The sequence below is a fragment of the Sorex araneus genome, chromosome 1 (assembly GCF_027595985.1).
Source record: "Sorex araneus isolate mSorAra2 chromosome 1, mSorAra2.pri, whole genome shotgun sequence".
NCBI lineage: Eukaryota > Metazoa > Chordata > Mammalia > Eulipotyphla > Soricidae > Sorex > Sorex araneus.
In genome coordinates, this window is record NC_073302.1 from 272,190,009 (window position 1) to 272,217,217 (window position 27,209).

General features: G+C 38.6%; 1 protein-coding gene across 9 annotated transcripts in view; it reads right to left on the bottom strand.

Annotated features, from left to right (window-relative positions):
• Positions 1-1,912: 1,912 nt before the first annotated feature.
• MYCBP2 (MYC binding protein 2) overlaps positions 1,913-27,209 on the bottom strand; it is a 224,296-nt gene continuing 198,999 nt past the window's right edge. For all 9 annotated transcript variants that reach the window (XM_055121420.1, XM_055121438.1, XM_055121447.1 and 6 more), the window contains 15 exons: positions 23,923-24,003; positions 22,878-23,144; positions 20,118-20,401; positions 18,335-18,431; positions 16,588-16,707; positions 14,592-14,693; positions 13,586-13,714; positions 13,078-13,210; positions 11,997-12,100; positions 11,313-11,501; positions 9,718-9,825; positions 8,549-8,758; positions 4,683-4,790; positions 3,952-4,117; positions 1,913-2,746 (listed from right to left, as the gene is read on the bottom strand). In XM_055121420.1, coding sequence (XP_054977395.1) covers positions 2,631-2,746; positions 3,952-4,117; positions 4,683-4,790; positions 8,549-8,758; positions 9,718-9,825; positions 11,313-11,501; positions 11,997-12,100; positions 13,078-13,210; positions 13,586-13,714; positions 14,592-14,693; positions 16,588-16,707; positions 18,335-18,431; positions 20,118-20,401; positions 22,878-23,144; positions 23,923-24,003 — 2,214 coding nt within the window. In that variant the 3' untranslated portion in view covers positions 1,913-2,630. The remainder of the gene's footprint in view (positions 2,747-3,951; positions 4,118-4,682; positions 4,791-8,548; positions 8,759-9,717; positions 9,826-11,312; positions 11,502-11,996; positions 12,101-13,077; positions 13,211-13,585; positions 13,715-14,591; positions 14,694-16,587; positions 16,708-18,334; positions 18,432-20,117; positions 20,402-22,877; positions 23,145-23,922; positions 24,004-27,209) is intronic.

Genomic DNA, 27,209 nt, shown 5'->3' on the forward strand with positions numbered 1-27,209 from the left:
AATGGGCTACATCCAAGGCTGGGAGCCACACATGCTGGAGAGGATGTGGAGAAGGAACACTTGTACAGGGTTGATAGGAATGTACATTAGAGCATCCTTTATAAAAGAGGCATCATTTCCCTAAAATAAAAATAGGAATACTGGGGGCCAAAGCAAGAGTACCCAGGTTTGATCTCTGGTATTCTGTGTGGTCCCCCAAACCCCACCAGAAATCATTCAGGAGTGACTCCTGAGCATGGCCAGGGGTGGCCCCAAAACTAAAAAAAAAAATCAAAAAACAGGAATACTATATAATCCAGAAATATGATTTTTTGCATATAACCAAGATATGAAAACACTAATTTGAAAAGATTATGTTCATGTGTCCCTATGTTCATAGCAACATTATTCATAACAACCACTTTATGGGATCAATACAATTACCCACTAATGAAGGATAAAACTGTGGCATATATACACACAAAATGATATATTACTCAAGTACTAAAAAATGATAGGAATATTTTTTCATTTTTTAATAATTGAGTAATATTTTATAGCCTACTTCTCCCTCTGGGAGATATCTTATAGCCTACTTCTCCCTCTGGGAGAACCTGGCAAACTACTGGGAGTTTCCTGCCCACATGGGAGAGCCTGGTAAGGTCCCCATGGTGTATTAATATGCCAAAACCAGTAACAAGCTGGGTCTCATTCCTCTGACCCTGAAAGAGCCTCCAGTACGGCACCGTTGGAAGGACGAGTATAGAGAGGCTTCAAAAATCTCAGGGCTTAGATGAATGGAGATGTTACTGAGACCGCTCGAGAAATTCGACGATCAACGGGATGATGATGATGATGATGATGACTGAAAAATAAATAAGTATGCCTTTTATGACTTTTTTGATGGAACTTGTGATTATATTAAGTGAAATAAGTCAAGAATTTGAAAGACAATTAGTGGATGGTTCACTCATAAATAACCAAAGTGAACACAAAAATAACTCAGACTGAGAAATATGGTAGTTATCAGAGAGAAAAGGGAAAGAGGTTTGGAGGGAAGGGCAGTGGGGTAATTTTGATAGCGCGGTGGCAGAAGTGAGACTTCACACTTAGAAGTATGAAATACTATTCCAGAAAATTTACAGTACTGTAAACCAATGGTAAATCCATAAAATTGGTAATACATTTACAAAGGTAAAAAAATTACTTGCCTTTTTTTGTTTTGTTTTTGGGTCACATCTGAAGATGCACAGGGGTTACTCCTGGCTCATGCACTCAGGAATCACCCCTGGCGGCACTCAGGGGACCATCTGGGATGCTGGGAATCGAACCCGGGTCAGCCTCGTGCAAGGCAAATGCCCTACCTGCTGTGCTATTGCTCCAGCGCCCATAAGTCCTTGCTTATAATGTAGCACTGTCCTCCTGTTGTTCACTGATTTGCTTGAGCGAGCACCAGTAATGTCTCCATTGTGAGACTGGTTGTTACTGTTTTTCACATATCGAATACACCACGGGTAGCTTGCAAGGCTCTGCTTTGCGGACAGGTTACTCTCGGTAGCTTGCTGGGATCTCCAAGAAGGACGGAGGAATCAAAACCGGGTTGGCTGCATGCAAGGCAAACGCCCTACCTGCTATGCTATTGCTCCAGTACCCTTGCTTATAATACAGTGGTCAATTTACTAATTTTCTCTAGTGTTTAGCATATGTCCACTGTAGATATATTGTATCCATATATCTATATGTATCTATATATCTGTGTTGCATGATGTATTTAAATGTATCTGTAAATTGTATCTCTATACGTATGTAAGTTTTCAACATTCCTATATGATTTCAATATTATAGCTCATTACCACCCTATTTACCCTAAAAGAGCATAGAATTTTTTAGGCTGTAAGTTAAAAATTTGTCTTTCAAATTATACTTTGCACCATTGTTAGACTTTATCACTGTATAAAAATGTACAGTGGTTTATTGACATATACATTCCAGTAAGCTTACAGCTGCAGGATACATGAGGCACGCACAGTATTGCACTTCATTAAAATTTCAGGCTCAAACTTAACCTAGAAGTTTAAATGAAACTGCATTTGTAATTTAGTAATTCTTATAGAAGACAGACATTGATATCTTTATATACAGTGTGATACTTATTACATTTATATGCCGGTACTAACACAATTTTTTTAAATAACAGTCTAGGAAATAAACCAGAATCCGAATCCTCTTTTTATCCCCACCCGTGATGTAGTTGTACAGGATTACAAAAAGGCAGTTTACAATAAACAATGATTATTTTTCTTTTTTGCTTGAAAGCCAGAATCATTCTTAGTCCATGAGCGTGGCAATTTTTTTTTATATCAATTATCTATAAATGTCCAATGCTTCACAGGCCAATGACGGTAATGGCCACATGCAAACACCTCACAAGTTTGATGTCTTGGTTCAAAAGAAGATAAACCAAAATCATAGGAAATTTTTCCATAGCAAGAATTGTGTACATGGTATTTGGCATCCTTCTTGCATGGTGAATTGTTCATTCTTATGGATGTAAAAATGGTCCCGTCCTTATCCTGAGCAGTTTTAACCTCGCCACATCCATTTGGAGGATGAAGGCAACTTTTCTCTCTGAAGAAAGGAATCTGAATGTTCTAAAAGGTGTGAGCATTTCTGCACACTCCACAACCCAGAGCAAACTCTTCCCCGGTGGGTGGGTGAACAACATGGAGTGGACACTCAGTTCCTTCTAGCTGTTTGCCTTTGGGACCTGTGTAAATTTGGGAGGCAAAAGAGTAAAGTTAAAAACATCCAGAGAAACCTCATGTAATATAAATAATTAAAAAAGTAAACCACACAGTCATGGTTTTGGAAATAAAAAATTAAAATTTTCTCCTCCTAACCACAAACGAAAATTGTTCATCATAAAAATATATCACACAGAAATATATGCACGCACACAGAGGAAGTGACAAGGGTTTCTAAACACAGCATTCTACTGAGCTCTACCTGCTTTATGCAATAGATCCTTTTTGACATTAATAAATAAATTAGCTATGTCATCTTTTAAAAAATTGCATCACCATGAGATACAGAGTTACAAAGCTGTTCATGATTGGGTTTCAGTCATACAGTGTTCCAACATCCATCCCTCCACCAGTGCACATTTCCCAATACCAATATTCCTAGTTTCCCTCCTGACCACCTTCCCCCTCTCCCTTCTCTTCTTTCTCTCTCTCTCCCCCTCCCCCCGCTCTCTCCCTCTCTCTCTCTCAAAACAAAGAAAGAACAGTAAAATAAAATACTCAAAAATATCTGTAAATTTAGTGCAGCAGAAAATAATTCTGGAGAAGGAAATATGGAGACTGTATTCTGCATACAGTCTCATCGCCTGCATTTCCCATGGTCACATTCGGCCCTTCCACTTCTCTCTTCGGATCCCTGGGAACCCTGGCGTGCCACTTCATTAGGGCCACCAGCACTCCTGACTTCTGATTTTTTTCCACCTTTTTCCAAATGCGTACTCCTTTATGTGAGACTAGCCTCCAGACCCTTTTCTCCTGTATTCTCAGTGGTCCCCTTAAATCCCCTCGACTTTTTGGTGGTGCCAATGCCCAGCAATTCCAAAACAAATCTCTTGTCTATTCTAAGGCACAGCTGGTTCCAGGCTTCTCCAAACACTGTAAAATTCTTTGAAATGGTTCCAATTCAGAATACCAACCTCTACATGGGACTTTTGTACTGGATAGTGATCCTTTCACTAACTTTTAGTTTCTTCCTTCTCATTTCCCCCCAAAATCTGATCCGTTAGAGCTTCTAACCCCTGATTCACAATGAAAAACCTTACTTTTTGCTTCACTCACAAAATCAGAAGCTTCCTGAGCACTTTAAAATACAAGGAGTTTTTATCCGACCTTTAACTAGAACTTGATACCATGTGCATGCCAATAATTTTAAAAGAAAATGAAAGCACACCTGCAGGACAGTGTGGTAGTTCTTCCTTAGGAATGCTAGTCATTCTCTGAAAATCGTCGTGACAAGCATTACAAAAATGTGTCGTTCCAAAACAGAAAAAGACAGCCACCGAACAGCAGTAGCGACATTTATATTCCAAAAAGTCTGTGCCATGTTTTGGACACATCTGTAGATAAAGAAAATGGAGACAAGGTTACAGTGAGTTTATTTCAATTATGTTTAAGACATTGTTTAACAATCCATCAAAAATGATAGAATTTTCATACAATAAATATGTATGAAAAACTGTACGAATGAGGTCCTGAATAACATACAAATATGTGACTTTGTTCCAAAGGTCTGAGCAAAGCCTTATTAACTTCATCATTACTAGTCATTGAGAATATTTCATCACATAAAAAATATTACTCCCTCTATCTCTAACTCTCAACAGTTTACTGTGAATGTTTCACTTAGGGGAAAACTTAAAAGTGTGCAGGTTTATGGCCAGAAAGATAGTATGCAGGTACAGTGATTGCCTTGCATACAGCTGACCCAATTTGATCCCTTACTTTTCAGCCTAGCCAGGAATGACCCCTGAGCACAGAGCCAGCAGTAAGCTCGGAACACTGCTGGGTATAGCTCAAAAACAAAGAAACAAAAAGAAGTAGTATTCAGGTTTTATGGTAACTAGTATCACTTATAGCATTATGAAAAGAAGCCAAATACTTCTAGTAGTGTATCCTTCTCACCTGAGCCCTGGAAACATCCGAACAGGCACCACAAATGAGCTCTCTGGGGTCATAATCATCTCCTTGTCCAGCCTCAGCATCGCAGCGAGCTTCGCCACCAAAATACGCCTATGAAGAGAAGGAGAACACATTCCTATTACATACAGTGGGAAAGGAGAAAGCCGTCGTGGGTGGTCTATTGTGGGCACAGGAAACTCCTGTCAAGAGGTCTTGGAAGAAAATTCTTCTCTCTCTACACAACCCTTTTTAAAGCCAAGTGGATGCTTCGAATTTGCTCCCTGGAGGGCAAATCAGGGTAAAAATTAAGGTCACTTTAGTTCTAGAATGGATTCATGCTTAGAGCAGAAGTTTCAAACATTATATTACTGAAAATGATTAAAACGGGGCCTCAGAAATAGTACAGAGGATCAGGCGCTTGCCTTGCACGCTGGTTGTGGTCCCACCCTCCAACCCCCCCGAGACACAAAGAGAATGCAAAACAGTCCATATAAACATTAAGAATAAGATATTAAGGAGCACACAGAAACTATTTTCAAGAAAAGGGTTGGATGACCTTTCTCATTTTGAAATACTAAATGATATATCCCTTTCACTGTTTACAGAGTACTTAGAAAATCCAAAAATTAAAAACGAAAAATACTGTATACACTGGGAAAGGAGAAATCTGTCTTTGACTCATTTATCTTCATCTATGGACATGGCTTTTGTGACCATGGAATGGTCACAGAAAACTTCTCTCAAGAGGGCTTAGAAAATTACTCCATCTAAATAATTATGAATACCTAAAATAATTATGAGTACAGAACTGTAATAGAGACTGAAAGAATCTTTTTTAGGAACTCTCCCAAATGTGCTTAGGAGGCCCAGGGCTGCTGAGGCCACGTCCGGTGGTGCTCAAGGGTCTGCTGGGCTGCAGCCAGTCTAGAGATGCTCAGGGGACCACGTGGTATGGAGGGCTGAGCCGAGGCCAGCTGCATGCAAGGCATTGTCTGAGCCCCTGTATTGTCTCTTTGTCCAGAAACACCAATTTTAATGTCCAAAAATATTTTCATATGGAAAGGAAAATCTGGCAGCAAACTTTGGAAGGGCAAATTCACTTCAGAATACCATTCTTACGAAACTATGCTTATATTCAAGGATTCAATAATATGAATTCATAAAATATCATAATAAGTGATTCATCTGTACTTTTTCTGGGCATAAAACAGAAAAGGTCAATTATAATTGGGGCTATATACGTGATGTGCTCCATGGTCACAAGAAGCTATGTCTATAGTTGACGATAAATAAGAATAGTCAATATGAATCTATTATCTGTACTAGAAAAACAGGTCAAAAGCCAGGCTCCATTGATACAGAGGTTATAAATAAATGGTCACCCTTGAGCTAAATATGGCCTGAGAAATATTTCCTTTGTTCTGGGTCTTGGTGCTCATTTCAGCTATTGTTTTATTTTCTTATTCTCTACTTGACTTATTTTGTTTTGTTTTGGGGCCACATCCAGCAATGCTCAGGGCTTACTCCTGGGTCTGTGCTCAGGGATAATTCCTGGTGTCCTCAGGGTACCACATAGGGTGCCGGGGATCAAACCTTGACTGCGTGCAAGGCAAGTGCCCCACCCACTGCACTACTGCTTGGCCCTTCTTCTTTTTTTTTTTTTTCTTTTTGGGTCACACCCAGCAATGCTCAGGGGTTACTTCTGGCTTTGCACTCAGGAACTGCTCCTGGCAGTGCTTGGGGGACCATATGGGATGCCGGGGATCGAACCCGGGTGGGCCATGTGCAAGGCAAACACCCTACCCGCTGTGCTATCGCTGCGGCCCCTGCTTGGCCCTTCTACTTGACTTTCTAACAATTAACTGCCTGACTTTGTGACAGCACACAATATTTATTTTTGATGTTACCATATTAAACAGAAATAAAATTCTATTGCTGCTTGAAATTTCACAGATGTACATGACTGGTCTTTCCTATGGAGTATGTATCTGCTGTACTCATATCTTTTTGGTAATCTTTTAAAAATGTTTTTAGTTTTTGGACCATAGCCTGCAATGCTGAAGGATCATTCCTGGTGGTGCTTGGGGGACCATATGGGGATTGAAACAGGGTCAGCTACATGCAAGGCAAGTGCCTTACGTGCTGTACTATCTTACTATCTCTCCAGTCCTGCTTTCTGGCTATCTTTTCACTTAGCCTTCCATCTGTTAACTGAATTTCTTTTGTCAAAGGGAGACTCTGCATGTACTAATTTTTTTTTAAACCTCTTCACTTATTTTCTAATTAACCTATAGATGCCAAGCACTGGAAACAAAAAAGACATTGTATTTGTTCTCATGGGAAGTAACAAGTTGGACAGAGACTCATAATCTTGTTGCAGAATAGTAAGTGCCATGATAAATTTATGCCAGTATCAGTATTGTGTGGTGATGGGTGTTAAGGCCTGAGGACATTACAGAGGATATGAAACCTGAGCTGACTTAGATGTGACAGGTTTGGCCCTGCAGACAGCATGTATGGATGAGTGGTGGCAGGTGCCGAGAAGGTGGCATGGAAGAGCAGTCTGGGAAGAGAAACATTATGTGATGGCACTGAGGAGTCAGGCGAGTGAACCCAGTCTGGGGAACTGCAGGTTGGTCAGTACATTGTAGCATGCGGCGCAAGTAAGTTTTGGGAGGTGAGACTGGAGTGATCTGCAGGGCTACAGAATTAAAGGGAAGGAATGGCATAAGCAGATTTGAGATCTAAAAGTATTAGTTCACTATTAGCAGCGAAAAGTGTAAAAGCCAGGATGGTTGGGTTTGGGATTCCACACAAGGAACTTCGTAAGAAAGCGACCAAGTTTCCAAAGAAAATCATTTGGGTTGAGATCCAACTGACAGGACTTTGAAATGAACATTGGAGACTGAGAGCATCAGAACTGATGAATGCTACTAGACAGGAGACATGCACATGTCTGGTAAGCCCATCTACATCTCAAAGATTAGGAACTCTAGAACAATACCAGTGGTATGCAAAGGTAGAGGTACCACCAAGGTAAGGAGCATTATTAAGAATGGAGTGTGGGAGGGGCTGGAGCGATAGCTCCAGGGCATTTGCCTTGCATGCGGCTGATCCGGGTTCTAATCCCAGCATCCCATATGGTCCCCTAAGCACCGCCAGGGGTAATTCCTGAGTGAAGAGCCAGGAGTAAGCCCTGTGCATTGCCGGGTGTGACCCAAAAACCAAAAAAAAAAAAAAAAAAAAGAATGGAGTGTGGGAAAACAAGATGTGTAGGGGGTAGGTGAACAGAATGAAACCCTTTAAAGGCATTGTAAGTATCTCCCCTACTCTCCCCTCCCCCCTCCTCTCCCTCCCTCCCTTCCTTCCAAGTATTACTGTTAATATTAGAAAGGGGGCAGGAGCTTAATGCTCTAAGTGCACGTTTTTCATGCAGGAAGTCCAGGTTCAATCTCTGAAACTGTGTGGGCCCTGATCTGGAAGTAGACTCTGAGAACTGCCAGGCGTTATCCCCCCTATCCCCAAAACAAAGAAAGATACCAAAAGAGAACCGAGGAAATAACTTTTAAAATGTAGCGGTCAAAAATTTCAAGAAAGAGCAGTTCATTCAAAAGTTAATTGGATTTGCTACACAGGAAGTTATTACTGATGGGAAGACGCTTGTATACAGAATAAATATTACATGCTTTTTAATAGTTTGTAAAAGCAAATAAAATCTAAGACAAATTTAGTAAACTCAATTTGAAATGTAATCTCATCTTTTTCAGTGTTGATTTTAGTCATGAAACACAAATAATTAGTTACCACTATAAACCCAAATTGATTATATTCTAAGTCCATAAAAATTCTGAGTATAATATATAGCTTACCTTTCTGCATTTGTAACAGACATAATATGCATATCTATTCATGGCATAGCCAGCTGGATCATTATAAAATCTCACACCAGGAGTTGTGATAGCTTCGCTCTTATGCAGACCTTCATATTCCAATCTCATTAAGGCTTTTCTTCTCACATCCTCATAGAGTTCTTTTATTGGATCAAGCAGGTCCTTTAATACTACATGATTAATTTTGTTCTGAAATTTGGAAAAATGTACAATTTTAATAAAATGACCTATAATTCAATGGTGTGCAACTAATACTAAGTAAGCACTGTGCTAGAAAATAATGATAGTAAATGTTTCTAAATAAAATGCCACTTAAAAATAATCTGATAAGAATCCAAAAGTGCCTATTTTCTCCAAAGCAGAAAAATATGGACAAGTGGGCAGTGTGTGAAAATTTCATTTTATTACCTTTACATTTCCTGGGTCTGAAATATATATCCTGCTGCTTTAGTGGTGTGTGTGTGTGTGTGTGTGTGTGTGTGTGTGTGTGTCTGAGTGTGCCTCTTTACGGGTGTGTGTGTGTGTGTGTGTGTGCCTGAGTGTGCCTCTTTATGGGTGTGTGTGTGTGTGTGTGTGTGTGTGTGTGTGTGTGTATGTGTGTCTGAGTGTGCCTCTTTACACCAGCCTGCAAATCCGAGTTTTTTTTCAGTAATCTTTGTTAACTTTCAAAATTGACTCGGCATTTTCTTAGTATCCTAAAAGGTATGTCAAAAGATTAAATTCTTTTTCCTCATTTGATCTGAGTTTTAAAAGAATCTGTGCTAGCTACTGGCACTGAAAGTTCAGATTTTTCTCGTGACTGTTAAGTACCATAATCTCATTCGTTTTGGTGATTATTCACTGACATATCACATGACCAGAAGATCTGGAAGCAGTGATGTCCCAATGCATGATCATGTGATCATGCCTGAATGAATTTTTTTACGCATATGTTTAATTAAATGTAGTCAGCTTATAACCGAGAATACTGTTTTGAAATGCTCTGTAACAGATGGTGATCATACACTATTCTCAGGACCAGCTGGATAGAGAGCAGAAACTGAAGGGGCAGGTGTGTATCAGGAAGGCTACCAAGGGATGCTTACACATATTCTGAAAGACTGAAGATGAAGATAAATAAAAGGAGACAAAAGCGGATCTTTCCATACCTTGCAAATGGGACAGGATATAAATCCAAATGTTATCCTTGGACCAAGCCATCTGTTCTCTAAAACTCGTCGACAACACTGTAAGTGGAATACATGACTACAGTCCAGCTTAAATTAAAAAAAAAAAAAGAAAAAGAAAAGAGGATATGAATGAATAATGCTTCAACTTATTCAAATGCAAATCATTCCAATTATTATAACATGCAAACGCATGTTATTACAACATGCAAACGCAACTTATTCAAATTATTCAAATGCAAATTATCATATAAGGTGCAGCAAATTATCATATAAAGTGCAGGCAAGGAAAAGAAATTTATATAATGTAGTTGTGACATTTTTCTCTTTTCATGGGAAAGTATGAACTAGGTCCTATGCTGCTCTAAGGTTATCCTTTGTGTGTGTTTTTTTTGGCTGCGGGGGGCTCCCAAACAGCGGCCAGGGCCATCCTACGCCTGCTCCTGGCACTATCAGGGCCACAGAGCCTGAGAGTCCAGGGCCAGGCTCTGAGATGTGGTGCTGCTGGGCCACAAAGCCAGTCTCTGGGATCACCAAGGCCCCACCCTCTCCTCTTAATTTTTCCATATTCATACATTAATTGTAACCCTACAAAGTGTAAGCTGGGTTAGGAAAAAATAGAAGAAAACTTGGCAATATGCATATCCCACAGAATGAGAAAACCACTGGTTTATAATTTTAAGACTTGGGGGCTGGAATACAGCAGGTAGGGCGCTTGTCTTGCACACATCCAAGCCAGGTTTGATCCCTGGTATTCCACAGGGTCTCCTGAGCCCTCCAGGAGCGATCCTGAAGTGCAGAGTCAGAAGTAACCCGAGCACCGCCAGTGTGGCCCAAAAACAAAAACAAAAAATTTAAAAAAATAAAAGTTTAACATTTATTTTTAAGACTGTTTATCATCTTGGAATGTTAAGAATTGAAAACATAAACAGGTAGAAGTTCAAAAATTTACTTAGAAAAATTGTAATTTCTATGTGTCTGGGTATGTATCATTCTGTCGAGGTCAACAATAGTTCACCTATTTATTACATAAGTAGTTAAAAAAAGTAGCACTGTGGGATTTTGAAAAGGAAGAGGAGTAGCTACAAGGTAATTCAATTATGCTTTCCTTCCTTATGAACATTTCACAGAGGCTATGAATTAGTTAAGTTCACACAGTCGGAAAGCTAAGCAGGTGAAGCAGAAACACCATAAAATGACAGACTTGTTTTGCAATAAGCTGGTAGATAGGAATGGGTTATCCTGACTGCCCACAGCCCTAGTATTAAAAAAAAAAAAAATCAAACGTCTGTTTTCTTGACAGAAGATATTTATGTTTCCTACTTTAGAATGTGCACGACATTGACACTGAGGTTGTTGGTAGTGGGAAGTTTGCAGGGTGGGGTAAGGGCGCAGGTGGGTGGAGGCCACAGCCCCTGGTGCTCAAGGGCTGTTCTGGCTCTGGGCTCAGGAGTGACCCCTGGCGACGCTAGACTGAATCTAGGAGCTGGTGACAGCTGCACATAAAGGCAAGCACCTCAGGTAACCTGGTCCTACCTCCCCAGTCATATATGGACCATTTTGAATGCGGGAGTTACCTGAATGGCAGGTGCCGCTGAGAGGGCCTCGGTGAAACATATCATACACATGTCATCAGCGTCCTGCTTCAGGGTGGTGGCACTTTTGTCACAGCCGTGCAGACAGGGCAGGCAGTGCTCTTCATTTCTAACACCTCCACACGGGTGGCCACAAGGATGTGTCTTACAGCAGGCTATTTTGGCATATTCCTATTAAAAATAAATTACAACAGAACATGGAGTATCAAAAAGGGCACCCATCCTGGTAAATGTCAATTATATCACATTTCTAATATTCTCTCACTGGAAATCTACACTAAGGCTAATAGCAGACTAATTTTTACTCTGACTATAAAATGTGAACGTAATTCAGTTCAGTAACACAGTAAAACTGTGATTTAAAAATTTTACTCAACACAAAATACCATTAAAAAGGGAATTACAGGTTTAATCTATTATCTAGGTAAGAAGAAAAAAATCCCAATATATAATCTCACATCCTTGTCAAAATGAGAATGATACACATTACATATATAACCGTCTTTCATTCTTAAGTTTTGATAAAGTAGTTAAGTCTTGCCAAAGGTGATGTGTTTTTAGAAAGCTGAAATGTGTTGGGCACAAACTCTTATTTATATGAAGTAAATGTATGACATAAGGGAGTTCCCCCACTTCTCTCGTGGGGGTTCCTTACTTTATACCCACCTGGCAGTCCGCATCAGAACAAACACTGCCAACTGCAGATAACTCTGTCCCACTCCTGGAACCACAGAAGCGGCAAGCTTCTGAACTACTTGTGGTGGGCTTGCCTGGTTTGAGTAGAAAAAGAAAATTCCCCTTTAAGGATGCATTTCTACCTTTTTAAATGAATTAATAACAAATATAACAACTAATACTACAAATTCAAACTAGTAAAATAAATGAATATAAAAATACCTATAAACTAATATAATAAATAATTTTACAAAAACAATCAAACGTTTATATCAGCTTCTATCTGGCTATTTATAGCTGTAAGACATAAAACTGTCTGATTAAAAAGCAAATAATCATACACACACCACACATAGGATAAAAACTAAAAGACGTCAGGAAAGATAATGTAATAGTTAAGGAGCTTGTGTTGCAACTGACAGACCCAAATTCGATCCCTAGCACTACACAGGGTCCCTGAAGCCCCACCAGACGTGATCCTTGTGTGTAGAGCCAAGAGAAAGACCTGAGCCCTTCTGGGTGTACCCTACCCTAACCCACCTCCTTCTGCAAAAGGAAAAAAAAAATCAATGTGACTTTAAGTGAGGAATAGAGAAATATGATTACATTTAGAAATAATTAAAATAGACAACTTGCCAATGTTCACACAGCTCACTAGTGATAAACCAGGATTCCTGACCCTTGCTCTCTTTTATCATAAAACATGGTCTAGTAAGTATAATAATATAGATATCAGGTATCAAATGAAGTTACTTATATAAATACAGCCCAAACTATTTGTACAAATATTTTATTTTTTGAGTCACACCTGGTGATGTTCAGAGGTTACTCCTGCCTGGCTCTATACTCAGGGATCACTCCTGGTGCGTTCAAGGGACCATATGGGTTGCTGGGAATTAGAAGTCGGGCTGGCCATGTATAAGGCAGGTGCTCTACCTGGTGTCCTATCTCTCTGACCTCTACTTGCATTAACCTAAAATCTACTCTAATCTGTATGGAGAGTATTATCTATTTCTTAGCTATTTTTTAAATCTATTTTTTAAGGCATAGTTCATTTTAAAGTCCTCTTTACCTGTGTGTTCTCGGAATTCCACCATTGCCTTCATTGTTTTAGAGTCTGCCAGTGCCATCAACCAGAATAATTTTGTCCGACCACAGCCTTCATGAAGGTCAACCTTGATAGCTTCTTCTTCCTCTTTGAAGACCTGTAGTTTCATTAAGGAGGGAAAAAAATAATCTATCATTCTCAAGGAGGAGGCATCAAATCTAACCATCGAACAACTGTAATGGCTTTTATTTACTAAGCATTCTAAGTTCGAGGTTGATACCAGTCTTCTCTTTAATTTTCCCAACAGACCCACTCTTTGAAGGGTGGAAAGCCAGTCTCAGAGAGGAAAAGACAACCTGTCTTTGACCTACGCAACCGATAAAGAGGGAACTGCTGCAAATTCCACCGAGGTCTTTGATTCTGAAGTTTGCTTTTGTCATTAGCTCAGACTCCTTTCACCATTATTTCAAAATTTCCAAAATGTATCTTATGCTCAACAAACTCTTCTGCATGTAAAGACAGAAAATTTTACCTGTCTTTGATGAGTTTTGGTTCGCCGATGAAGATGAAGGAATCTGTCGCAGTCAGTACACAAGTTTCCACATATGTTACATAAAATGATAGCTGCAGTTTCACCATCATCATGGTTATCACACATAGGCTAAAATAAGACATATCAATTTACTCCATATATTACTCTGCTATTAATGACAAAGTCCCAAATTGTCATAAAAAAAAATTCAACTATCCTCACAACACTGCTATTCTGAAATCTGTAAGAATTTAGAATCTGAAACATTAAATACTATTACAAATACTTAACCATAAAAATCCTTCAAAATACTTAGAACAATGGTTATTTAATGAACATTTATTTTGCTGAGTTAAGAACTGCTCTTCGTTATACTTAAGCAATCTGTATGTTAAATGCGGAAGCAATTTATTTTTGAAATCTGAACATTAATAATGAAACATTGCCAATAATAAATTCTTCTCTTCTAGATATTCTGAAGATACCTGTCAAATCTATTTTAAGCATACTGGTGAAAAAATGGTATATTATGTTACCTCTTTTACAGCTTTACTTTCTTTTTACCATAAGATTAAATTTTTTTTGATGTTGTTGTTTCACACCCAGCGATGCTCAGGGGTTACTCCTGGCTTTGCACTCAGGAATTACCCCCTGGCGGTGCTTGGTGGACCATATGGGATGCTGGGGATCGAACCCGGGTCGGCCGCGTGCAAGGCAAACGCCCTACCTGCTGTGCTATCGCTCCGGCCCAAGATTGATTAAATTTAAGTAAAAATTTTACACAGAGAATCAGTCTGGTGAAAATCAAAGTTTACTACAATGCAAACGTGAGTCAAAGAAGGGAATGTTATATGCTTAGAATTCTTTATGAATTATGAGAAACTCTTTATGAACATCTCTTTTGAGATGAACTTGAGCAGTGTAACATTAGTTTTCAAAAGCACCACTAATTTTGCTCATTTTGCTGAGCAAAAGAAAAGAGACATTTTTACAATTCTGACCTTACCATTTGTTTTTGTTGCCCATCCTTTCCCATCCATCTCCCCGAGGAGAGCCGATCTACGTGGTCCTGATCGAGGACACACAGTGATGCCAGAGCAAGCCAGAGCTGTTGTAAAGAAAGGCTGTTACATGACTGAAAAACTTAGAGAACCCTAACCGCCTGACACATGAGGAGAGTGAAGAAATGCTAGCTGGATTTAAAAACATAGATCTCCAGTGGTGTTCAAGTTTTCCTGAAGTGGCACCAGGCACACAAGCTCACTGCTGTATGTACCCTGTATACACATCATGGGAACTTAAGTACTATCGCTCAGTACCATGACTGAATTATTGCTGCCCTGATGAACCATCTATGTGATTCATAAAACCATTTATTATTGCACTGCTATGCATATACCAATAGATGAATTGACTAAGACATTTATCTTTAACATAGCAATGCCTCTCCTATATTTCTCCATCTAGAATCATCTACCAGAAGCATTAAACTCCAAGGAAGGTGGTATCACTGTATCACAGTCATTCCATTGCGCATCAATTTGCTGGAGCGGGCACCAGTAACGTCTCCATTGTGAGACTTGTTACTGTTTTTGGCATATCGGATATACCATGGGGAGCTTGCCAGGCTCTGCTGTGCAGGTGAGATACTCTAGGTAGATTGCTGGGCTCTCCAAGAGGGATGGAGGAATCGAACCCAGGTTGGCTGCGTCCAAGACAAATACCCTACTCGCTGTGCTATGGCTCCAGTCCCAAGGAACATGGTGTTATAATAAACATTGAATTCTGGAGTTCCATGTATAGCTGGGACATATTAAACTTTTCTACATGATAACAATTTCTTTTTCAGTCTCTTATTTTTTGGTTCTTTTTCTGGGGCCTTCCCAGAAGTGCTGGGGCCACCAGGGCGCCACCTGGTGATAAAAGGAAAGAAAAAGGGAAGAAAATGGGAAGAAAATGTATAAAAAGAGAGGGTACAAAAGCAGAGTGGAAAAGCACAGAACAACTAACAGCTTCAGATATCTCACTAAGAAGCAACATAGCATAAAATTGTCTTTTTCTGACCCAGGGAAAGTAAATTTATCTCCTTGTTCAGATATGTATGGATTAATGAAAATAATTTGAATGAATACTCATTTCTTCATAATGCAATCCCCTGGTGCTGGTTTCAAGGAAATCTCAAGTTTCTGTGGAATTATCTGAGACCCGAATTCAAATTTCATGTTGTGCATTAAAAGTAACTGCTGCTATCATTTCTGATGACTGTGAGTTCACATCTTAGAAGATTATGCCTCATGTTGCCCTGGGTGCACATTTTTTTGCATTGTAAAGGTAAGAAGCACCTTGCCCTGTAAATCTCGTAAGTAGTTATAGCTCTAGACTAAGACACAAATAGGTGTTTCAACAGGAGAAGGGTTTTTCCTTCAGTCTATCACAACACAATCCTACTAACAAGAAATTTACTGTGGCAAGCTATTGCATATTCATTATAAGAGAGACAATACATTGATATAGAAGGCTTTCAAAATTTTCTTTGTTGCTGTTATTTAATTTTAGCTTTGAGGGCACACCCAGTGATGCTTAGGCCTTCCTCTTGGCTTTGTGCTCAGGAATGACTCCTGGTGCTCGCTACACAGAGGACCGTGTGGGATGCCAAAGATTGAACCCAGGTTGGCCACACGAGAGGCAAATGCCCTTCCCACTGTCCTATTGCTCTGGCCCCAAATTTTCTAACCAGTGTATTACTAGCTTCCTAAGTAGTACAAAAACAAGTAACAACATGCAAATGAACATTAATCATTACCGTACTTAATCTGTAATTCAATAAATTGCTTCCTACATAAATTAATCCCAGTGCAACCCCCCCCCAAAAAAGTTACAGTATTTTTTTTTTAAAAGAGTGAATTAACCTGAATTATTGATTTAGGTGTGTTCAAACCCATGACTAAAAAAGAACATACAATGTTACTGAGTAAGTTTGAGAAAACCCACAGAAACCCTACCCTAGTTGTTGCAATGCATCTCACTGGAGACCTGAACTCTTCCTCCATCTTAGTCAAGGCAACGATGGTTTCTGCAATAGCATTTTTTGTCACTCGGGACCAAGCTTCTGATAGATGACCCTATTGAGCAGAACAGAATGATTTAATATACAGTAAGAAATAGAAAAGCATTCCAGTAAGTTTGATTATTTTAACATTTCTCACCAAGATGTAATAAGAACAGGGAATTAAATTTCAAAGGGCATAGACTTCTGAGACAAGTATGCTTCATAGTAGTAATGAAAAACTTGACATTTTTCTGGCAGACCCCTTGGTGCTCAGGGCTTGGTCCTGGCTCTGATCCCTGACTCAGGGATCACTCCTGGTGGGGGGCTTGGGAACCATGTGGGGTGTGGGGGATTGAACCCAGTTTGGCTATGTGGAAGGCAAGAACCCTACTTGCTCTATCACTCTGGCCTCAGTATTTTGATTCCAAAGAAAGGCTAATAAAAAATGAGGTTCCTGGGGCCAAGGAGATGGCTCTAAGGGCGGGAGCAGATGTTTTGCATGTGGGAGCAGAGGGTTCAATACTGGTCACCATGTGGTCCCCCAGCACGACTGGGTATGGCTCCCAAAAGAAAAAAATTAATTCTGCATAATTTCTTTAGAGTTCAAAGGTATTTCCTCTTAAATTTTAAATAAAAACATTAAAAAAGTACTTTTACTTAAACATATTTAGGTTTAAGTATTATCTGGTTTTATTTGCTAACTTCAATTTAACTGGAGATAAACACTACGGAACTTAGATGTTCTGTACTTTTTTTTTTTTTGTTAAGCAAATGAACTTCCTAAAAAAAACCTATTTGAGAACTGAGAGAGACATTTCCATTTCTCTAATTGTAGAAATAACCATGCTACTGAAATAAGTATTTCCCAAAATATCCATGTCAGTAATCTCTTCTGGGAATGTTCAAATTTTTTTTTTTATAATCAAATGCCTTTCAGGAATCTATATTCTACAATTTTTTGCCCTTCTGCAACTGGACTCCCGGAATGATATGGATTATAAAGAAACGAACACTATACAGCTATATAATACATAATATTATATAACACTATATAATACAAAAGTCCAAGATTCAGAAATAATCCTACTTATTCCACACTTCTTGATCTCTCTACAAAGTCAATACATTGCGACAGTGGGATAGGATATTTTTTAATTATTTAATTATTTTTGGGGGTTTTGGGGCCACACCCAGCAATGCTCAGCACTTACTCCTGGCTCTGCAGCCAGGAATTATTCCTGGAAGTGCTCAGAGGACCATATGGGATTCTGGGGATTGAACTGATGTTGGCCATGTGAAAGGCAACTGCCCTACCTGCTGTACTATACCTCTTTCCCCAGGATAGGATATTAATAAGTTAGAGTAAAAGCCTCTTATACCTTGAGAACAAAAATAATGAGAAGCTTTCACTTCGGAATGTCCTTATTTTCCTTCTGGACTATTTTAAGGTTCAGAAAAGTATAAGATTTATGTTAAGAATTTTCAAGTAAATTACTTGTGATGCTTAAAATGGTCAACCCAAAGAACACATTTATCTCTAAAATGACAAAATGGTGCAACAATTAACACACTGAATAGTCTTTACTAAAGCAAAGTAACACAAATGTATTTCTTTCAATTCATTAGAATGAACTTCTTGTGTTTAAAATCAGGTTTCTACTGCACTTCACTGACATAATGATAAGAGGCTGAGAACTTACTGCTGCCATATCCTTAATAAGTTTAATGATAATCTCTGATATCTGAGTAGGAGTTGAGCCCTTCATCCACCAATGACTTTCACCCCGTCGAATATAGCTACAAAGAAAAAATAGTTTATACACTAATCAGTGGCAGTAATGAAGATGCACCATTTCTGTTCTTAAATGATTGAAAACATTTTAAAGAGAAAATTAATAAATACAACTATGCATATCTCTTCAAAGTGGCTATTCTGATCTATTTCTTTTTGAATGTTTCTGCTTGCACATAACTTTGTATGCATCTTATAGAACAGTGCTCAAATATACTCATGGGCCATAAACTCTTTGTAACAAATCCACACAGAACACAGAGCTTGCACAAAAATGTTAACAACATCTGTAAGCATATCAATGTTTAGATCATCAAGATAATTCTTTCCCCTACTGGTAAAGACTATGTGAAGGAAAGCACATACTGACTTATGTTCTGGTTATTTGTTTATGATCAAAGATTGGTTCTTTGACTAACAGAAACACTGTTCCAGGTAGTATATTTATATATATAGTTATATATATAAAAATGTGCATATAATATGCTTGTATGTATATGATAGTCATTATACACATACAAGCTTATCCTATGTATAATTATATATAATGATAATCACATACATATCATTGTGCATATGATACGCTACTCTATTAAAATTTATATAGTACACACTGCATGGTACATGAAGGCAATATGAGGCTGGGGATTGCACTCAGCCTCACATGTGCTAGGTGTGTACTCTACCAATTGAACAATCCAGACCCAACATATTTATTAATTTATCATTTTAATTTTCAGGTCATACCCGTCAATACTCAGGGGTTATTCCTGGCTCTGCACTTAGGAATCATTACTGGCAGTGCTTGGGGGACCATCTGGGGTGCTGGGGATTGAACGTTGGTTGGCCGTGTATAAGGGAAGTGCCAACTGTACTATCTTTCTGGCTTCAACACTATTCTGTTTCTAAGAGAAATAGTTCTCAAAGTAGAATAGGCAAGTCAAATAATATGCATGCTTTAAACACAGTAATATTACATCAAACATATATTTAAAATCATTATCAATTTACAGCTATTTAAAAAATACCTATTTCTTCGTAGTACTGCTAATGTGTCTAAGAGATCTTGCTACTGTATTCAACAAAATTACAACTAAATGTTTTTTCATTATATATTGTTTTTCCAATTTTTTCTTCAGTGAACTAATTAATGGTTCTTAATACTATTTGATTTCTATCAATTACTTGTCCTTTAATCACTGGTTTGCTGTGTATCCTTTGAATAATTTGACAAATAACGAATTGCTTAGTGCAGAGAAAATATTATTTTATTTATATTATTTGTACTGATTAGCTTTCAGTGTATGCAGTTGCATCTGAGTCACTTCTGATTTTATTGAAGTTGTTCTTCCCAAATTGAAGATTACAAAAATATTCTTATACATTTGTCCTGAGACATTTTTAAAAGGAGTATGTGCAGAGATTAAGAAAATTCAAGGATTTTCTCTAATGTGTGAGACTGGGGAGTCTACATTTAAAAAAATTTTAATCCAGATTAAAATAGTCAAATGTTATATATTCAACTGACGACTTCTCTTTCTCGGGTAATTAGAAATGGCAGCACTCTCTTTTGTAAATGGGTCAGTCATTTATGGCTTCAATTTGGTGAGTAAGCAAATGAGGTGTCATTTTAAATTACGTCCTAATTCTTCGTACTTTAATTTTAGTACTGAAACAGATAAATGACCAACCTGGAATTGAAAATCATTGGAAGGGTAACCGTTGTAACTCCTTTGCCCACGGTGGTACCAGCTGTTCCTGTGATGGTGGTTCCTTTGGCTTTTAGCTGTACGGTGAGAGCTTTGGCAATGCACCCTAGAAACATGTCCAAGATACCTAGTTTATTCCAATCTCCTTTCTCTGTTGAGTGGATGATATCACTGATATCTGCTGGGGGCAGGGATTTCACTCCGATAATGCTGGCCAGACGATTAGGGGTCACTTCAGGTAAAACTCGTCTTAGTAAGGAGGTCACCTAGTAAGAAAAATAAAGGGGAAAATTCCATTTATAGATTGTTATCTTAAGGTTTTCATATTTTTAATGAACCTTGCTGCTATCCCATGACTTTAAAAGCTTTGAGAAGAACAGAAATATCATTCTAGTATTATTTTTAATTTCTTAAGTGGTAACATTCCATGGAAGCAAAAAAAAAACCCCAAAACCCTGCATTTTATTTGGCCAAGATTTTTTTTAATTAATATAATGTTTTCTTATTTTCTAAATGTGACTTAAAAAAAATGAACTATCTCCATATTTCCACTTAGAAACCATCACCTGCATATACCTTAACTCTTAAATGTAAATACATAGTGATGGAGACTACAAAGATGGAGTCAAAGAAAGCCATAAAACTTATGGACTACCTTGGGTAGAGATTCTGCCTGTTTTAAATATGATTTTGTTTTGTTTTGTTTTTTGCTTTTTGGGTCACCCAGCCATGCTCAGGGGTTACTCTTGGGTTGCCCTCAAGAATTACTCCTGGCGGTGCTGGGCGGACCATATGGGATGCTGGGGTTCAAACCCGCATCAACTACATTCAAGGCAAACGCCCTACCCACTGTACTATTGCTCTGGTCCTTAAATATGACTTTAAAAAGTACATCATGTAGCTCCTGGGAACAGGTCAATGAGCATCAGAATATCTTTAGAACGAATGGCTTCCTAATAAACTCGAGCATATTCTGCCCTTCTATGTTCTCATTACAATGAGTCAAAGATATCCCCATCCCTTAAATAAAACAAAATTAGGAAAAAAAAAGATAATAAGGTAATTCCCTTTGCTAGTCATCTCTTCCAAATCAGTTCAAGGAACCAAGTGTGTTGGAAGATGGGCGTGTAGGAATTATTTAAATATTATTATTATATATTATTATTATATTTATTATTATTTATTATATCATATATAATCATATTGTATTACATAACATATTTTATATATTAAATATACATTACATATTATATAATTATATTATTATATAATATTATTATATTATAATTATAATGACATTAATAATATAATATATTAACATATTATAATTATTATATTGTATTAATATATGACATATTATAATTATATATTAAATATAATTATTATATTTATTTCAATAATATTTGAATATTACTGGCTAAGATAACTATACAGAAAAGTATAAGGAGTTTTTATATGAAAAATAAAGATCTCCAAACTTAAGAAATTCAGAGAAGAAAACTATTTTTTCATAGATGTCTTTAGTCAAATTGAACCACTTTGATTAGATCTATATTTCAAGTGTCAAGATCATTTTTTTTAGTTGGTTTTTTTTTTTTTTTTTTGGTTTTTGGGTCACACCCGGCGATGCACAGGGGTTACTCCTGGCTCTTGACTCAGGAATTACCCCTGGCGGTGCTCAGGGGACCATATGGGATGCTGGGATTAGAACCCGGGTCAGCCGCGTGCAAGGCAAACACCCTACCCGCTGTGCTATCGCTCCAGCCCCGATCAATTTTTTTTTTTATAAATTTATTTATTTTTAATTAATGAATCACCATGAGGGTACAGTTACGGATTTATACACATCTGTGCTTATGCTTCCTCCATACAAAGTTCGGGAACCCATCCCTTCACCAGTGCCCATACTCCACCACCAGTAAACCCAGCATCCCTCCCACCCTCCCCAATCCCATCTCCCCCCCACCCCACCCTGCCACTGTGGCAAGGCATTCCCTTCTGTTCTCTCTCTCTAATTAGCTGTTGTGGTTTGCAATAAAGGTGTTGAGTGGCCACTGTGCTCAGTCTCTAGCCCTCATTCAGCCCGAAACTCCCTTCTCCCACATGGCCTTCGACTACATTATAGTTGGTGATCCCTTCTCTGAGTTGCCCTTTCCCCAGAATGTGAGCCAGCCTCCTAGCCATGGAGTCAACCTCCTGGTAGTTGTTTCTACAATTCTTGGGTGTTAGTCTCCCACTCTGTTATTCTATATGTCATAGATGAGTGCAATCTTTCTATGTCTGTCTCTCTCTTTCTGACTCATTTCACTTAGCATGAAACTTTTCATGCCGATCCACTTAAATAAAAAATTTGTGACCTCCTTTTTTCTAACAGCTGCATGGTATTCCATTGTATAGATGTACCAAAGTTTCCTCAACCAGTCATCCGTTCTAGGGCATTCGGGTTTTTTCCAGATTCTGGCTATTGTAAACAGTGCTGCGATGAACATACATGTGCATATGCCATTTCGATTATACTTTTTTGCCTCTCTGGGATATATTCCCAGCAGTGGTATTGCTGGGTCAAATGTCCAGCCCTGATCATTTTTTTAGTTGTTAGGGAAATTAGGAAGATGATGTTTGTTTAAATTGAAAGTTTAACACAATTCAACTATAATGGTGTTCTACCCCAGTGTTCTTTAACCAGAGGCCATTATTCCTCTTGGGGTTCCTAAGATATTCCATGGGTCCACAGTCACCCACCTGTCTCTGCACTCGGGGAGAGGCCGTGTGGAGCAGGGAGAAGAGATCCTGCAGCAGGGTCAGCTGCTGAGCCAGGTACTGCCGGCCCACGTTAGAGCCACTCAGGGCTAACACCATCGACAGCAGCTCGAAGCAGTAAGCATCGGAGGAGGCATCTTCATCACTGGGCTGCGAATTTGCATTTTCTTTGCTTGATATGGCATGCTCCCATTCCTCACGGACCCTGGTGGCTTCCATGCGAATAGCCTGGACGATGTGAGCACACACCTGTTGAAAGGAAACACAAAGAGTATAAAGCATATTTGTAATTCGGACTTCTTAATACCTTTATTTTTTTTTAGTTGAAGTTAATTATAATAATCTTCTTCCCAATTGATTCCCTATCATGATGTTCTCTGAACTCATCTTAAAAAATTAAGGAAGCCCTGATTAAAAATCTAAATATTAAAATCATATACTATGTAGAAAATAATTATATGCACTAAGTTATACAGAGATCTGTGTTTGTGGCAACAAATGACTATACTTTATCACATCCTAGAACTTTATCACTTCCATATTTTAACAAAATGAACAAAAACATAATTGGAAAAGGGATAGATGTAGGAAATGCAAGTGAAATCTGATATAGCTGGAAATTTGACATCAGAATGAAACAACTATCAGAAATGAGAAATTACAAAGAGCAGTTAAGGTAAGGAAGTTTAAATTTCATTAGCAAAAATCTACAAAGTGATAAAGGTATGCCTGTATACTCCTTCCTCTTTAGAAAAGAAAAAAAAAAGTGTACATCCTGCAGGAGCTATCAGAGAGTCTGCCAGAAAAAGTCCTTACAAATTTCAAGTTTTGGAAAACATTTTATTTATTTTGGGGTTTTTCAAGTAGTGTTTGGGAGACCTGGAGGCCCCTCGTGATGATTCTCAGCCAACTGGACCAGCAGTTTAGTGCAAGGGCCTGGGGACGGTGACCAAGTGTTGCCCAGAATAGAAGTGGACCCTGGAAAATACTTTAAACCCTAAAGACAATGAAATGGCCATTAACCAACCTGTTTCTGTAAGTTAGTCAGTTTACTCCTGCTGAATATGATTCCAACCATATGTTCTTTTAGGTCAGCATCAGATGTGGCCTGTAACATAGAAAATGGGGAGATGGAACAGCAATGTATTTGGACACTACTTGAATATTTGAATAAGCATATATTTGACACTTTAAGGCATCTTGATCTTGAGAAATAATTATGTATGTACTTTTATAATACAAATTTACTTGAGGTTTATAATATCAAGACAAAGGATAAGGAGTAAAGAAATTATTACTGGCTAAGATAACTATACAGAAAAGCATAAGGAATTTTTATAAGAAAAACAAAGATCTCCAAACTTAAGAAATTCAGAGAAGAAAACTATTTTTTCATAGATGTCTTTAGTCAAATTGGACCACTTTGATTAGATCTATATTTCAAGTGTGAAGATCATTTTTTTAGTTGTTAGGGAAATTAGGAAGATGATGTTTGGTTAAATTGAAAATTTAACACAACTCAATTATAATGGTGTTCTACCCCAGTGTTTCTTAACCAGAGGCCATTATTCCTCCTTGGGTTCCTAAGATATTCCATGGGTCCACAGGTGAAAACTGCATAAATGGGAGGACTTGGCACAGGACAAGGCAGGCCAGCCTGTAGAAATAGGGGGACTACAGGCAAGAAACAAGTTTGGAAAGGGGCCACCTTTGGGAAAAGGTTCAGAAACACTGCATTAGCTATGGCAATAAAAAATGTTTCTTTATAAAGAAAAATGGGGGCTGGAGCAATAGCACAGCGGGTAGGGCGTTTGCCTTGCACTCGGCTGACCCAGGTTCGAATCCCAGCATCCCGTATGGTCCCCTGAGCACCACCAGGGGTGATTCTTGAGTGCAGAGCCAGGAGTAACCCCTGTGCATTGCCGGGTGTGACCCAAAAAGCAAAAAAAAAAAAAAAAAAAAAAAGAAGGCTGAAGTTTTCAGAGTGCTTTAATTATATGATTATATGCAATGGCACTTGTGTAAATGATAAATAATGCAAATAAACACACAAATCTTAATTTTACAACACACTCATAAGTAGGAAATCTGACTTTTTATTTTACAGGTGAAAAAGCTGAGGCAAGATTCTTTTGGATTAGCACTGTCATCCCATCGAATTGCTCAAGTGGGCACCAGTAATGTCTCCACTATGAGACTTGTTACTGTTTTTGGCATATCGAATATGCCACGGGTAGCTTGCCGGGCTCTGCTGTACCGGGCGGTTTACTCTCGGAAGCTTGCTGGACTTTCTGAGAGGGATGGAGGAATCAAACCGGGGTTGGCCTCGTGCAAGGTAAACACCCTACCCATTGTGCTATCACTCCAGTCCAAGTATATATACACATACAGACACACACACATATATATTAACACACAAAACTCAAAATTCTAACATGTTAATAATCTCTACTACAGGGGCTTGATGGCTCCAAGATGAGATACAAGAATTTTCACACACTTTCTTCTAAGGAAACCTTTCTGATCATTTTTAGTCAATTATTTATAACAAGCAATACAAAATAAATTACTTAACAACTGCCTTTTGGGCAGGCTTGAGTGGTGGTAGGAAAATTCAAAATAATGGTGGTGGAATTGGTGTTTAAATATTAAATGTAATCAATTCCTGTGAACAACTCCTTGAAAATAAAATTTAAAAAAATTTATTTAAAAAAATTAAAAAAAAAGAATCTTTTGAATTAAAAATGACATGCTTTCACTTTCCTTAGGATAAAGAAAGCCAAAAGAGAATGCTATTTCCATCCTAAACAGAGGCAAAAAAAAAATGAAAACCAAAACCAAAACCAAAAACAAAAAAAAAGGGGTAATCTACAAAACTTGTGTTGCCACCAGAAGCTGTCTGAGACTGGCAGCCAGGTAAACTGAAATCCAAACAGAAGTCCATATCTTGCCAACTCCTGACTTCTCTTTCTGTACCTGATAAAACCCAGCAAGGTTCTGAGCAGTTAATCCTATCAGCCCCCTGGAACAATCTCTTACTTATGAACCTTCTCACGGAAAGACAGCAGTGCTCAGTTATTTTCAGACATACAGAGAAGCCCCTTGCTGATGCCTCTGAGGGGTAGAGGTGAAGGATTAACATTTAATTCTAGAATAAGAGCTCTTTTTCTTTTTTTGGCTTTCTGGGTCACACCAGCGACACTCAGGGGTTAGTCCTGGCTTTGCAGTCAGGAATCACTCCTGGCGGTGCTCGGGGGACCATATGAGATGCTGGGGCCAGAACCTGGATCGGTCGTGTGCAAGGCAAAGGCCCTGCCTGTTGTACTATTGCCCCGACCACAGAATAAGAGCTCTTGAAACAATTTTTTTCCACCCAGCTTGCAACCTAGCCACCTGCATGTAAAACATGTACTCCACCCCTTTGAACTAAAATGGAAGTTTTATGAAGTCATCGTACCAAGTATCATGGTTGGTTAGCACAGAACTGTCATTAATACTCAGATGAATTATTACTTATACAAACTTAGATTCATTTAAATGATTTTCTTTATAAGTTACTGAAAGAAAATCACCAAAATTTATAAAATCCTAGTTTTTTTTTTTCAAACCCCAGGTGCTGGACAACATTGGTTTGTCCTTGCTTCTCCCTCAAGACTCCCACCACAGTGCTCCTGGGGCACACTAAATTCCATCAGGCACTAGTGGGCTGGAGTGATAGCACAGCGGTAGGGCGTTTACCTTTCACTAGGCAGACCCGTGTTTGATTCCTCTGCTCCTCTCGGAGAGCCCGGCAAGCTACCGAGAGTATCACGCCCACACGGCAGAGCCTGGCAATCTACCGGTGGTGTACTGGATATACTAAAAACAGTAACAAATAAGTCTCACAATGAGAGACATTACTGGTGCCCGCTCGAACAAATCGATGAGCAACGGGATGACAGTGACAGTGACTAGTAATCCTATATTGCTTTTCTCTTTCCCTTATGTCCTTTGCATGGCTTAGCAATGTCCCTTCTGTACAGATACAGGAAGACAGTTAATGCTATGCTTTTGTAACATGGGAGTTAACTGACTTTGAAAAATATTTATTTCCGGGCATCCATTATTATATTTACTTGACTTAAGCCTTAGTTGCCTTTACTTCCTAACACCCCCCAAAAGGAGGGTTCCAAAGAGGGATAAGGATGGACCCAGGGCAAGCTGTAAATGACCCTGGTATCGAAAAGGGACAAGCTAAGCACCATAATAAGTATAATAAGTGAAAAGCACGGTCATGAACAAATTCTGCTATGACCCAAAAAGAAGTAACTGAAT